General features: G+C 47.9%; 1 protein-coding gene across 1 annotated transcript in view; it reads left to right on the top strand.

Moving 5' to 3' along the window:
- Positions 1–1431: 1431 nt before the first annotated feature.
- Positions 1432–14104, top strand: part of ADAMTS8 (ADAM metallopeptidase with thrombospondin type 1 motif 8) — a 39902-nt gene continuing 27229 nt past the window's right edge. The window contains exon 1 of the mRNA XM_018574524.1: positions 1432–2376. Coding sequence (XP_018430026.1) covers positions 1636–2376 — 741 coding nt within the window. The 5' untranslated portion in view covers positions 1432–1635. The remainder of the gene's footprint in view (positions 2377–14104) is intronic.

Here is a 14104-nt window from a genome sequence, read left to right as displayed (position 1 = left end):
GCTTGACATACACTCAATCTTGGACTTCCCCGTTCACAAAGTGACAACACTGCTGTGTGATTTCACTACAAAATGAACAATGTTGTCACCCTGTTACGGGAAGTGGAAAAGTAACAGATCTACTGGCGGGATCAGATAATAAAACTACTAAACTGTTACAGGAGGACTCTGAAAGACAGTTGTGTTAATGTTACATTCTAAAGGTCATATATGTCATCGGTCGCCCTGCGCTGCTGTCTGGTAACACAAGGGATAACGCAATATCAGGCAGCAGCATGCAGAGCAATGCGCCATTTATTGGAAAATCAAAGACTGCAAGGACTAACAACTCTCTAGAAGGATTAACCCTTCTGCAACACACCGCAAGCCTCCCGGATTGTCCCACCGCTATGAATAAGGTGTAAGATGGGAGGGGGTGCAATGCCCATTATTGTTATCATTTAAAGGGCCAGTCCACACAAAATTAGAATTTCAGCTACAAGTGGTATCTGGGCCCGGTCATTTGCTGAATCTTATGACATGTGGATTGCTCAGTAGCTTGGTGGATGGTACGTCTCTCTTGTAGCGCTGGGATCCTACGTTTAAATCCCAGGCCGGGATACTTTCTGCATTTGCATGTTCTCCCTGCACTTGGGTGGGATCCTCCCCCACTGGATGGAATATTGTCTCCTGTCTGAGTTGGCCCTACTATGTGTGTCACTGTGAATCCTTAGATTGTAAGCTCTTTGAGGCCAGGGACTGATGTGAATGTACAGTGAATCCCTGTATCTGTTCTTTGGATTGTTCCCAGACACCCTAATAAAATATATAAAAGAATTCAGCAAGGACTGTGAGAGTTCTTGTTAATGTTGAGGTGTGAGAAATCAATCGTCTCATTATAGACGGAAATCCATTAGTTGGGTTTAACTCTTCGTCAGCTACAGGAGGAATATCAGTTTTGGGCGGAGTGGCCCTTTAATTAAAGCAATGCTGCAAAGTGTGGGAGGTTGTAACCAGCAAGCTGCCAGTGAACTCCGTCTTGGACAGGCCAGGGAAAGGGTTAAATGACTGATCCTTTTTTTTTGTATTCATGGCTCTCCTCCTTCTCCTGTACACAAGGAGGCGAGGAGGGAGGGACAAGAGTAACTAAAGATCAAAAATAAACCTCCCGCGGGGTGGAGGGAGCAGTGCGAGTATATATACTGGGATCCTTCCCAAGCAGCTCTGGTGCTTCAACTATTTCTGGGAATAGAAGGCGAGAGACTGAGAGATCCAAGCCAGTCATACTTCTCTACTGCTGCTGCTGCACCACGCAAGAGGACCTGTCATCCTTTCCTGACCTTGGGGCTCATCTGTCTGGGTGACACCTCCACATGCACCCATCTGACTCTGCTGCTCACACTCTGTCGCTCTTCAGCTGCATTGAGCTGACAATTCTGCAACAAAAGTTCCGGAAGGTTGAGTTGGTATCCAGTAAATGATTAACATATGTGAACTTTTAGAGGGAAATTGGCACATTTTCGGCTCGTGGAGTCCAGTTACATCACCATTTATTTATTGCATAATCCCCCTGTAATGGCATTTTTTGTTTTGCAGTTAGCTGACTGAATAGGGGCTGCAGCACACACCTGTCCACTTCCCATTTTGGAGAGTAGGATGATGGCTGTCAGGGACCTCTGGGGCCCCTGCATGGTGTACTGGTTATTGGGCATCCAAGCTTTGCCCAGGGGAGAGGTGACGGTGCCGGAATTGTCTCCAGGGGAGGATGGGAAGGTGACACTGAGGTTGACTGCTCTGGGTGTAGTGATGGAATTCCAGCTGTTTCCTGACCATGCTTTCCTGGCACCAGGGGTGCGTATCACACACATGGGCAGCGACGGTGCTGATGAAGAGAGCGCAGCTGATCTGACAAACTGCTTTTACTCCAGCCAGGAGCCACTGGCAGCTTTTAGCCTATGCAGAGGGCTTCAGGGGGTTTTCCTTCGAGGTCAGGACAGCTACGTGATCCAACCTCTGCAGATGATGGCAGGACATGGGGCTTTAGGTCAGCACATTGTATTCAAAGTGGGCAATATAGCCAGCAGGACTGTGGAGAACAAACCAGAAATGACCTGGGCAGAAGAGGGTGGTAATGGAAGACAAGGGGCAAATAGAGCGGGGGAGGGAGAGAAGAATGGAGTAAAATGGGGCAGAGCTGGAACTTCACCCACTGACCACACACTCCCCATACAAGACTTGATGGACTATCCAGATTCTGACATGAACATTTCTGCAATAAGCCCCCGTGCCGCCCTTCCTCAAACGCGTCAGAGGAGGTTTGTGTCATCGGAGCGCTTCGTGGAGGTTCTCCTTGTGGCAGACACATCCATGGTCCAGTTCTACGGAGAAAACTTAAAGGTAACATGTCTGTTATGTCTTGTGCTTTCTGTGAGAAGAGATGGTTTATGATAAACCCAACAACCAACTTCTCTTAGTTGCTATTATATCCGTTCAATAATTGCATAAAACGCTAAATCTTCTGAGCTGATAACTTCCTGTGCTGAACTCTTATCAGTTACATTGTTTCCAGCTATTTCTGAGGACTGCAGACCCCCCTCATGTTACAGAGAAGAGAAGAAGGGATGCGTTCTGTAGTCCTGTCCTAGGATGACAATCCTGAACCTCTATAGAAACAGTACATAAGTGTTGTCACCATAGGATTTGGAAAGTGTTACTGACAGGTTAACCAGGTGAAAGAAGAATCCATGCAGCCGCCTTATCTAAGGGATGTTTAGCTGCAATATATGACATTTTTGTTCTTGGGTTTTGGTACATTGTGATAAATTAGAAATGGTGACTTGAGACTCACAGAAGACATTATTCACCTAACCCTATGGTCTACACCAGCCCTTATTTCTGTCTGCGTTACTCTTCTAACCCCCCTCCACCACCACCTTTGGATGGACTTGCACCTTAAGGAACTAGTGACGCATTATACTAATCTTTGAGAAAGAATTGACACGCAGACTATTGATGGAAATTATCAGACAAATGTACTGCACAGGGCACAATGGAGGTGGATGGAGACAGTTCTCTGTACATGACTGACAGGGCTGAGACCTTGGTGGCTCCTTTGTGCTCATGAACATTCTTATAGGATGTAATTTGTAGATTGTTCGGTTTAAATATCTAATACTGTAAATAAATAAAAAACAGAGCAAATGATTATTCTCAGGGCTGTAAAGATGGATGAAAATCCGATATCTCCAGACCGAGGTCTCAGTGGAATTGGGAATGATGAAGGAATGAAGGTGTGTAATGCCTGAAGCAACAAATCAGATCCCTTGTTACATTTCTGTGTTAAAAATATAAAATATATAGTCTGCAATCTAAAGGGACAATGCAGGCAGTGTTGTTACTTTCCTGCCAGGGAGGATTCTGGAGATGTGTGGAATCTGGAGGGAGCTCTGTGTTCTGCTGTCTGATGAGTAGTGACTGAGGCTTTTCCCACATTGATCACATTTCCAGAAACATATCGTAATAATACATGCAGCTGATACATGAAAAGTGCAAAACATAAGAAACATAGTTGGAGTTGTTGCCTCCAGCAGCCAATCGGGATTCACTGTATCTTTTTCGTGAAAAAATGAAACAAAAGGTCTCATGGTAACTATGGGTGACAACTCCACTCCAGTGCTCATCGACATTCCTCCAGTTTTCACGAGTCGGCCTTAGAGTTTGCAATACATTACACTGGTAGGTGATCAACAGACACAGGATGCACAATTCTAAAATGAAGAATATATATCAGAGGAGTACTAGGCTGGGGCCCGGGGGGCATTTATCCCCATAGGCCAATACTAGTGAGGTCTGTTGAGCTAGTGTCAGTGATCAGAGTAGGATCTGCAGCCACTGGCCCATAGTGAGCATTATATAGCCTTCTGATCCCTTTAATGATTATAGGGTCTAGCAAATGGAAGTCTTCCAGCACTAAGCTCCTTTGTGGCACTGAGGATCCAAAAATCTCCATCTGGGAATGGTACCTCTCCGGACTGGACATTTCTCACCAGTAATAGACAAGGACATGGGATGTATATCTCACACTCACGGACCTTTTCTGCCCTGCAAGGTGCCAGCTGGCACACTGGAAAGCTTGGGCCAGCCTTCCTCATCCAGGGTTCCATGGAACCTCAGGATTTCTTTAGAGGTTGTTTGGGGTTCCTCGGGCAGTGCCTATCAGATTAATAGCTACTGACACCGATTATCTTTCTCATTATCTATAAGGGGGGCTTGCTTCCTACTGAGTGTCCATGCAAGGCACAGTCATCACCAGTGTAATGGGGTCCTTCTCCCAATTACCGTCAATCTAAGGGGGATCCTTCTCCACTGACCCCCCAGGAGGGTGGGGGGAGGGGGTGGCATTTATCCCTATACAGCCAATGTGAGAGAGAAAATAACCATTTACAATGTCTGTGTTTCCATTCTACTTTTTTTTTATTTTTTCTAAGGAAAATCATTGTGTTGTATAGAGCGGCCCCGGGTGTCAAATTATCAACTGCGCCACATTAATCGTTCTTTTATTTATTGTTATATCTCTACTCACTGTTCATGCTAAAGTCCCTTAAAACGTTCATGTGACCAACTGCCCAGTTTCCTGATTGGATGGGAAGCCTGGGAAGCCACAGCTACACTTCCTCGCAGCTTCCCAGGCACCAAGGTTGCTAAGAGCTGGCGGGGAGATGCAAACATCTCTCTGCCTGGTTCTTAGAGGCATTTCTCTCCAACCCCGATTGTGCAACATTTAAGGGCTACAGACATGTCTGTCCATAATAGATCTTTTTCTTCTCGCCATAAATCGTCAATACCAATGCGGGTGGAAGTCCAGAACCCGCTGAACTCCTGTGCCTGCTCCAGCTGTGGCACTGCAGGTCATTGCTGAGGTTGCATTTCCATTCCCCTCTCATGCGGGCCATTCACAAGTCACTGGCCAGGAGGAGGTGCGACGACAGCACTGACCTGCAGCTGAGGTGAATAAGGAAGTTTAATAGAAGCTGTTCTCCCATCCGCAGGGATATTGTATATTTATGGTGAGAAGAAGGAGAATGCAAGCAGAGGCAAGTCTCCTCCCGCCCTCTCTCAGGGTACATGTGTGAGCTGACATTCAGGGAGTAACAACCACTGCGGGAGGGAGCTGCGGAACATTGGCCTGCTGCATGCTGCCAGCTGCTAGAGACACACATAGGGGGACTACCTTCCCCATCATCTGCTAGAGACACACTCCTCTCTCAGGGTACATGTGTGAGCTGACATTCAGGGAGTAACAACCACTGCGGGAGGGAGCTGCGGAACATTGGCCTGCTGCATGCTGCCAGCTGCTAGAGACACACATAGGGGGACTACCTTCCCCATCATCTGCTAGAGACACACATAGGGGGACTACCTTCCCCATCATCTGCTAGAGACACACATAGGAGGACTACCTTCCCCATCATCTGCTGCATACGCTGTGAGAATTCGCTCCAAACAGTAGCGCATTAAGGACGCATCCACTCGCAGAAATCTTCATTTCAGGGCTTCCTTGTCCACTTTTATTAAATGACCATTCACAAACAAGAACAATTACCCTCGCAGGGGTTCTTTAGCATCTCATGGCAGCACATGCCCATCCAGCCTCCTGGCTTTGCATTTGCAGCACCGCTGCTCTGGCCCTAGACCTCAGGCCACTGTCTGTTCCTCAGTCACAGTCATGTGCTAACCTGCAGCACCCTGCTGCATGGGACTCCACTCTGACTCCTGGGTGGAGCTTTCCTGTCTCCCAGGTGGAGTCCTGAACCCTTTCCAACACCTTTATTTTAAAGGCTGTGCACACCTGCGCCATCAGCATGCGCTGGCCACTCAAATTCTGGACACAGGAATGGAGATAACACAGTGGCATTGCCACGCACCGCCACAACGCACCTAGCAAGACTACCTTCCCCATCATCTGCTGGAGACAGAAATAGGGGAAAGCATGATCAGAGTGAAGCCGAGCTGCTGTCTCACCTTCACACAATCACAAGTCTAGTCCCCAGCACTGCAGTCTCCACCCCCCAGGAGCCGCTGCTGGCTGAGGTGGTCCGGAGCTCAGGGTGGTCAGTGCGCTGGCTGAATGAGCAGCGACGCAATATTGTCTATGTAACCGGCTCCTTCCAGAGAGTTCAGCTGCAACACTGCGTAAGGAAATACAAAGCAGCCGGGGGTCTCATTCCAAGTGAATTACACTGCCGGGGGCTGCAAGCCGGTGATCTGTCGATAGTAAAAACTTGTCGAGTTGTGGGACCGCATGACTTCCGGTTTCCTTAGAACTACGAGGTTTGCACACAAAACTTCTTCTGCACGAGCGCCATCCACGCCATTGCCCTATACACATGCACCACAGCAATAAAGTCATAAAATGAAGTGGGATCACAGTAATCCAGCACGTTATTTATCTCCGGTGCCCCGCTCAAGCGGCGGCCATATTGAGTGGGGCACCGGAGATAAATAACCTGCAAACCTCGTAGTTCTAAGGAAACCGGAAGTCATGCGGTCCCACAACTGGACAAGTTTTTACTATCGACAGATCACCGGCATGAGAGAGCTCTACAATATGCCTAGATTTACACTGACAGCCACACACACTGACAGCCACACACACTGACAGATACGAGAAGAAGACAATTGGAAATACCTTTCCTGTGCTGAGACACTGCGAGACATTGTGAGACATTGCGAGACACTGCTGAGACATTGCTGAGATACTGCGAGACATTGCTGAGACACTGCGAGACACTGCTGAGATACTGCGAGACATTGCTGAGATGGCACACGCAGCACACGCGGCACACCCGGCACACACTGTGCGCATGCCTATGGGAAGTTCCTCCATGTTTACAAGGTTAAGAAAGGCGGATCTAAAATGTCGCTCGTTTCATCTCCCAGAATCGTTTGATGTTGTAAGTCTTAGGCCTCGTTCACACCGTCACATTCCGTGAATGCGTATTGCGGTGATGTGCGTTCGCAGGTGGGTTTTCCTGTGCGTCACCTTTGATTTCGTGTCCAACAAACACAGGAAAAAAGCAAATTCTGCGACATGCGCCCCACGTTTTCTCCAGTGTGTTTTCCTGGCTGCATTTGGGGGTCTCATTAACTAGTAATGGCACTACAAGTGCGTTGCACGTTTTTGACGCGTTCTGTGAACACGTGTGCATTCATGGACCGCGATGGTGTGAACGGGGACTCAGTGTTGGCTATGTCTTGTGGCAATCTATAGGAGAGGAGTCCGGACACCTGTCACATATTGGCAGCGGGGGACACATTCGTGCTTTGGCAGGGCTTGTACCGCTTTCTCTTCTTGTGGTCAGAGCGGAGAGTCTGGTTGCTGACGCATCTCAAATGGCAGTTAGAAAGGAAACAAAACTTCCGTCTTTATACCGACGGCTAAAACCTCCCCAGATGAGCCGCCACAGGCCGTGTGAAGGCTGCTGAACCCAGGACACGCACCTATGTACATCCCAGCCCCTGATGAATGGAATATCGAGGAATAAAACCTGTGTTCAGTGAGGTTGTATCAGCGCTTAGAATGAAGAAGGTCGGGTGGCAGATATGAGGGGGGTGACCGGCCGCAGTCCTGCGAATCTAAAATCATCAGAATTTCATTATCGTGATAAATACGGACTGAGAACCATGGAACAAGAATACTCCTGTATTAGGAACGGGATGTATTGCAGGGACAAGTCTATAATTGGCCTCTATATAGATCGTTGGTTCGGCCTCATCTGGAGTACGCGGGTCGCCGGTTCTGAGAAGGGATGTCCTTGAACTGGAGAGAGTCCAGCGGAGGGCAACCAAACTAATTAGGGGAATGGAGGACCAGAGCTATGAGACGAGGGGGAGGGGCTGGAGGACCAGAGCTATGAGACATGGGGGAGGGGATGGAGGGCCAGAGCTATGAGACAAGGGGGAGGGGCTGGAGGACCAGAGCTATGAGACAAGAGGGAGGGGCTGGAGGACCAGAGCTATGAGACAAGAGGGAGGGGCTGGAGGACCAGAGCTATGAGACAAGAGGGAGGGGCTGGAGGACCAGAGCTATGAGACAAGGGGGAGGGGCTGGAGGACCAGAGCTATGAGACAAGGGGGAGGGGCTGGAGGACCAGAGCTATGAGACAAGGGGGAGGTGCTGGAGGACCAGAGCTATGAGACAAGGCTTCTGACCTTAAACATGGCTGGAAGTAAGGAGATTAAGGGGGGATATGATTCTCATGTACAAGATGTTCAACGGCAACATTGGCAACAAACTGTTTGAGAATAACTCCATTACAAAGACTAGAGGCCGCCACCTAAAATTCCAGCACAATGGGGGAAGGGGGTTCTTTACAGTAAGAGCGGTTAGGGTCTGGAACTCTCTGCCATCGGCCGTTATCTCAGCCAAGAATGTAGATTTGTTCAAGAAACGTTTGGACAATTTCCTGAGGGAGCGTAATATCCGGGGGTACAGGTAATATCCGGGGGTACCAGAACCCCTTAAGAATGAGACGATGCGCGGACCTATATGGGTTGGACTTGATGGACTAATGTCTTTATTCAACCCCAAATACTATGTAACTATGTAACTATGTAATGACTGTTATATATCTTGTTATATTTACTGCGCTAGGCTCTCATTCCTGCGGCCTTCGGGATTCTTTTCAAACTTAATGGGCCTCAAATGACATAAAAATAACATAAACTGACAAGTAAACATTACCCACTTTGAGAAAATCCTTTGGACGAAACGCGTCAGTTGGGAGGAGCTGTGACATCATTGTGGTGGGCAGAGTGGCCCCCGGAGATCCTGCTATCTGTGTGCATGGCAATATCTATGCGCTGTGCGGGCGCATTCTTCCACGGGGTCATTCTATGTGTATAGCCATAGGGAATAAGCCAGCAGAGGAGGGAGAGTCCCGGGGAAAGAGCTTTGTATGACCTTCGGTGTATGGACCGCGGCCATTCTTCTAAGGCGAGGGCACGCCTGGAGAGCACTGAGGGGGGAGAGTTTATTTGAATATCATCGTCACTGGATATTGATCGCCATTTGATGTGTTCGCTGAAACGCTGACAACGCCTGCTCACATGCTGATGCACTTAGTCTATGTGGGTAACAGGCACGTGTCACTTTATGTCATTTGTTTTATATTGATGAGTTTTCAGTGCTTCGCATTGTTTATTGATTGGAGCGCTGCACATGGTGTTGGTTGTTGCACATTTGTGTCTTTGTCTTTCACAAGAGGAGCGCTGGGATTTTTTTATGTTTTCACGATTTCTTTGCTCCCTTTTCACCCCATCCTCAGGTTATTTACTAATAGTAACTTTTCCAGGAGTCCATCTTTAAATCTGATCTACCGGGGAAAAAAATCAACTACTGTCCTCATACAGAGTCCTGTGTATATTGGGGAGCTTTGTGTATTTGTTCCAGATCTGTGCACTCATCCCGTGGGAGACCTGGAGCTTCCTGTAACAAAGACCGCTCACTGCTGCTCGCTCTCTTCTTGTGCAGGGTGACTGGTCTTGTCTCCGCCCCTCCTGTAATAAAGACCGCTCACTGCCGCTCTCGCTCCTTGTGCAGGGTGACTGGTCTTGTCTCCGCCCCCTCCTGTGATAAAGGCCGCTCACTGCCGCTCTCTCTCCTTGTGCAGGGTGACTGGTCTTGTCTCCGCCCCCTCCTGTAATAAAGACCACTCACTGCTGCTCTCCATGTGCAGGGTTACTGGTCTTGTCTCCGCCCCTTCCTGAAATAAAGACTGATCACTGCTGCTCTCTCTATGTGCAGGGTGACTGGTCTTTTCTCCGCCCCCTCCTGTGATAAAGACCGCCCACTGCTCCTCCCTCTCCTTGTGCAGGGTGACCGGTCTTGTCTCCGCCCCCTCCTGAAATAAAGACTGATCACTGCTGCTCTCTCTATGTGCAGGGTGACTGGTCTTGTCTCCACCCCCTCCTGTGATAAAGACCGCCCACTTCTCCTCCCTCTCCTTGTGCAGCTGCCCAAATCACTCCCAGAATGTAGCCGGGAGAAAGCTGAACAAAAGTAAACTGACTGCCAATGACCACAGTTTGCAGAGGCGCTCTGCCATGGACATAGTGCTTACATCTGTGGCAGTGAAAGGGCTAAAGTCCTCCTATAGCTAAACATATTGTATTCTGGGATCTGCATGGAGTATGACCTGTAATTGGAGTGTTCAGTACATGAATTATTTTCTTGTATTTTGAATTTTCTCTTTTCTCTCTTTCTATATACAACCCCAATGATCCGCTAACCTCACACACCGGAATTTTATTTACAATAGAAAAAAGAAAACATAGGAAATGGTAATTTAAAAAATCGATGGCAGCAAAGTGAGTGGTACGAACAAGGAAGAGCTGGAAGAACATTTTGCAACTAATTAGGTTAATTGGCGACAAGTCAGTCACATGATTGGGTATAAAAAGAGCATCTTAGAGAGTCCAAGTGTCTGAGAAGTAAAGATGGGCCGAGAGTCACCAATGTGTGAAAAGCTGCGTCTAATAATCTCAGAATAATGTAAAATTGCAAAGACTTTAAATATCTCGTCACCTACAGTCTATAATATCAAGCGGCCGCTATGGGGCCCGGGGCACAGGGGGGCCCGGCCAGGACATATCCCTGATGCCGTGCGGGCCGCCTGGGTCGCTATGGCATCTCAGGCTGCTGACTGTCACTGGCGGCTGTGAGGAGGAATGTGTGCAGCGGCGCGTTCCTCTTTACAGCCGCTGCTGAGTCGGTGGCAACCAGCAGGTTCAGTGGAGGTGGCTGGGCCCGTTGTCGGCAGCGATGGAGGAGGTGGGGCCCAGCGATTGAGGAGGTGGGGTTTAGCAGTGGGGATGTGGGGCCCAGTGACGGAGGAGGCGGGCCCACAAGCGATCGTGGAGCAGAAGGAGGTGGACAGAGGATCGGGGCAGACAGGTAAGAGGGCTTGACCGCCCACCTGAGACCCTGCAGAGCCCACCATAGAGAGTCTATAGAGAGTCTATGGTGGGCTCCGCAGGGTCACCCTCAGGTGGGCTGTTTGGGTTATTAGGTGGGCGTAACTAGAAATCACAGGGCCCCTGTCTACATCCCATAATATCATGGAAAGAAATCTCTGTGCGGAGGGACAAGGCCGGATGCCGGTGATCTTGGGGCCCTCAGACGGCAGTAATAACAGACATGACTCGGTGATGACATCAGGGCGGGGCTCAGGAATACTTCCACCAATCACTGTCTGTGGACTCGGCTTTTATTGCTGGGATTTGTAGTCCTCTATAGCCGGTGCCAGTCTTTATCATTGCTGTATAATTTTACATTTTACTATATTGCACACCGCACTTTTTTTTGTTTTTCTTTTTTACTTCCACTGCTCCAAGCTGGCTCCTGTGATGGACTGCAATCTCAATACAAACTAGTAGTCCCATCACTGGAGCCATTTTTTAAAATGTATTTTATTTTTTTATCCGATTAATCGAACTTAATAATCGGCTAACTAATCGATTTTGAAAATAATCGTTAGCTGCAGCTCTAATGGGGGGTATCTCTGATGGTATGGGGGTACATTAGTGTGTATGGAATGGACATCTCTGATGGTATCGGGGTACATTGGTGTACATGGGGGGCGGGGGGGGCAGCTTGCACATCTGGAAAGGCGCCATCAGTGGTAAGAGATATATCCGGGTATTAGAGCAGCGTGTGCTCCATCCAGACGGCGTCTTTTTCAGGGACGGCCTCGTATACAGGACAATGATAGACCTCGTACTGCGACTATGACAACAGCATGGCTTCCTAGTAGAAGGGGCCGGGTGGCCTTCCTTCAGTCCTTAAATATTTGGCAAATCTTCATCTTAAAATGGAAAATACGACAAAGAAGACCGGGACTGCGGAGCAGTTAGAACCCGAGATATCCGGCAAGCACGAGACAACATTCCTCTCCCAATACTCCAGCACCGGGTCTCCCCGGTTCCCAGATGTCTCCAGAGTTTTGGCAGAAGAAGCGGGGCTGCTACACCGGGGTAAGCATGGCCGGGTCACAATAGACATATCGCTGCCATCAACTTTACAAAGATCTTATTTGTGTCTGGAAATGATACATCTTCTCAGTTTAAACATTTGAAACGTTTTCTATTGTGAATAAAATAACTTTGCATTCTGTTTTTATGTGGATTTTAGTCCCAGCTTTTTGGGGAATTGGGGTTTTATACAATATATATGTAGGCCAAGCTGTCCTGCAACAATCACAGCTGTACGGGTTGGAGGAAGACACATAACACGTTGGGTGTGCTTACTGCAGTCAGACTTTTCTCATACGGTTTGAACCTTTTTTTTCTGAAAGAAAGAACAATTGTTCCTATAAATGATGAAATATGCTGGACTTGGACTTTAACATCAACAACGACAACATTTCTATATGAGACTTCCCTGTCCACAGGTTGACAACATTGCTGTGCACTTTCACAACATTGTCACCCTGTTACAGGAAGTCAAAAAATAAAGACTCTAGTGACAGAGTCAGAAGCAGAATGTCACAGGGGAATCACAATATGGCGATTACGTCATTTATGGATTTTTCCCATTTAAATGACATCAAAAACATTCAACTTAAAGTGAAGTGAGCTGAAAAAAAAGTCTCATGAAGCTTTTCTCCATAATATGCATGTGAACCCCTAATGTCAGACCTACCAGCCAAAGCGATCCCCGCCAGCACCGCGCTCCTCCCTCGCTGGTGCTGCCATCTTTGTCTCTTTCCAGTGCTCAGCTCCTCGATGGGCAAGGCCCCAACTCCTGCGCATGTGCGGCTCAGTTCCAGGCAATTGCTGACACACAACTAGAAGAGACTTAGGACGTCTCATTTGTCATGGGAAGTCTGACAGGAGACAATTATTTTTCACTTTAAGTAAAAATGAACATATTTTAGGAAGCAAATCTCGTGTTTCTGGAGATGTTAAACATGATGAAGAGGAATTGGAGATCAATGTCATGAGGAATAAGGGACCTGAGTGGCGCAATCTACAATGGTGAAGATTTCCGGCTGTATGGGGGACCTCCGCCTCTAGTGGTTCCCTAGTGCTGTGGAACTTTCCATACTAAGGCTGTGGCCTGTGTAATGTAAATATGTGTGGTGTGTAATTAACATCATAGCACTATGTGGCCTCTAAGAAAAAGATTTGTCATCATTGCAGATCACTCCACAAAAGTGTTCTTTAATCCCGGAACAAAGACTTCAGTGAACTGTTCCGACATCCTTTATGCCCTCCCACCCCCTACCTGGGGGACTATAGTCTCAGAGTCAGAGCGTTCCCAGACAAAGTGCTCCGACCACCCCACAACATCCCTTTCTTTCCGCTGGAACCCTCTTCCTATTACAGCTCTCTGGGAATTGCTATAGAAAGGCCAGCGGGTGGCAAGGTGGGTCACAGTTTCCTCTCCGGCGTCTGGCCTGCCAGTTAACCCTCATAGTGCTGTGCTGGATTTATGGTATACAATTACTGCAGGGGGTCTGGGGGCATTTGCAGTACAATTCATATATGTTGGGCTGGTGGCTCGCCCATTCAGACCCGCAGACAGTGACAGCTGCTAGGCGTTATATATTTTCTCCCTGTTCAGACCTGAGATCACAGCGACAACATCGACTTACTTTGCGAATCTGAGATGCAGAATGCCGAGAGCTGCAAAGGAAGTGGATGCTGGGAAAACTTTGCACAGTCTTGTGGTCATTTGTTGAAGGCCTGTTCACACCTCGTTGTGTTGTGGTCATTTGAATGGGGCCCCAATGCAGGAAAAATCACTCTGTTTTCTTTCTATAGCAACATATATTGTACTCAGGTGCCCTGTGGAGATGTGTTGGTTTGCATTCAAAATGAATTGCCCTGCAAAGCATTACACCGCGGTGACACATTTTCATTTTCAAAGATTTTTATTAATTTTATACCACAAAACAATTTACATTAAAATAACCATTAGCATCTAATTGCCCTCAAAGGGCAGCTTCTACAAAACCATTTTTATCCCAACAGCACAAACATAAAATCACATAAATCACAAAAGACAACATAATATGGGAAGGAAGGGGGGGGGGGGGGGGGTCCCAGTATTTGGTGTAAAATA

Source organism: Nanorana parkeri, unplaced genomic scaffold (genome assembly GCF_000935625.1).
Source record: "Nanorana parkeri isolate BGI_ZX_2015 unplaced genomic scaffold, ASM93562v1 scaffold3019, whole genome shotgun sequence".
Taxonomy (NCBI): Eukaryota; Metazoa; Chordata; class Amphibia; order Anura; family Dicroglossidae; genus Nanorana; species Nanorana parkeri.
This window is presented reverse-complemented; position numbering and strand designations above follow the sequence as displayed.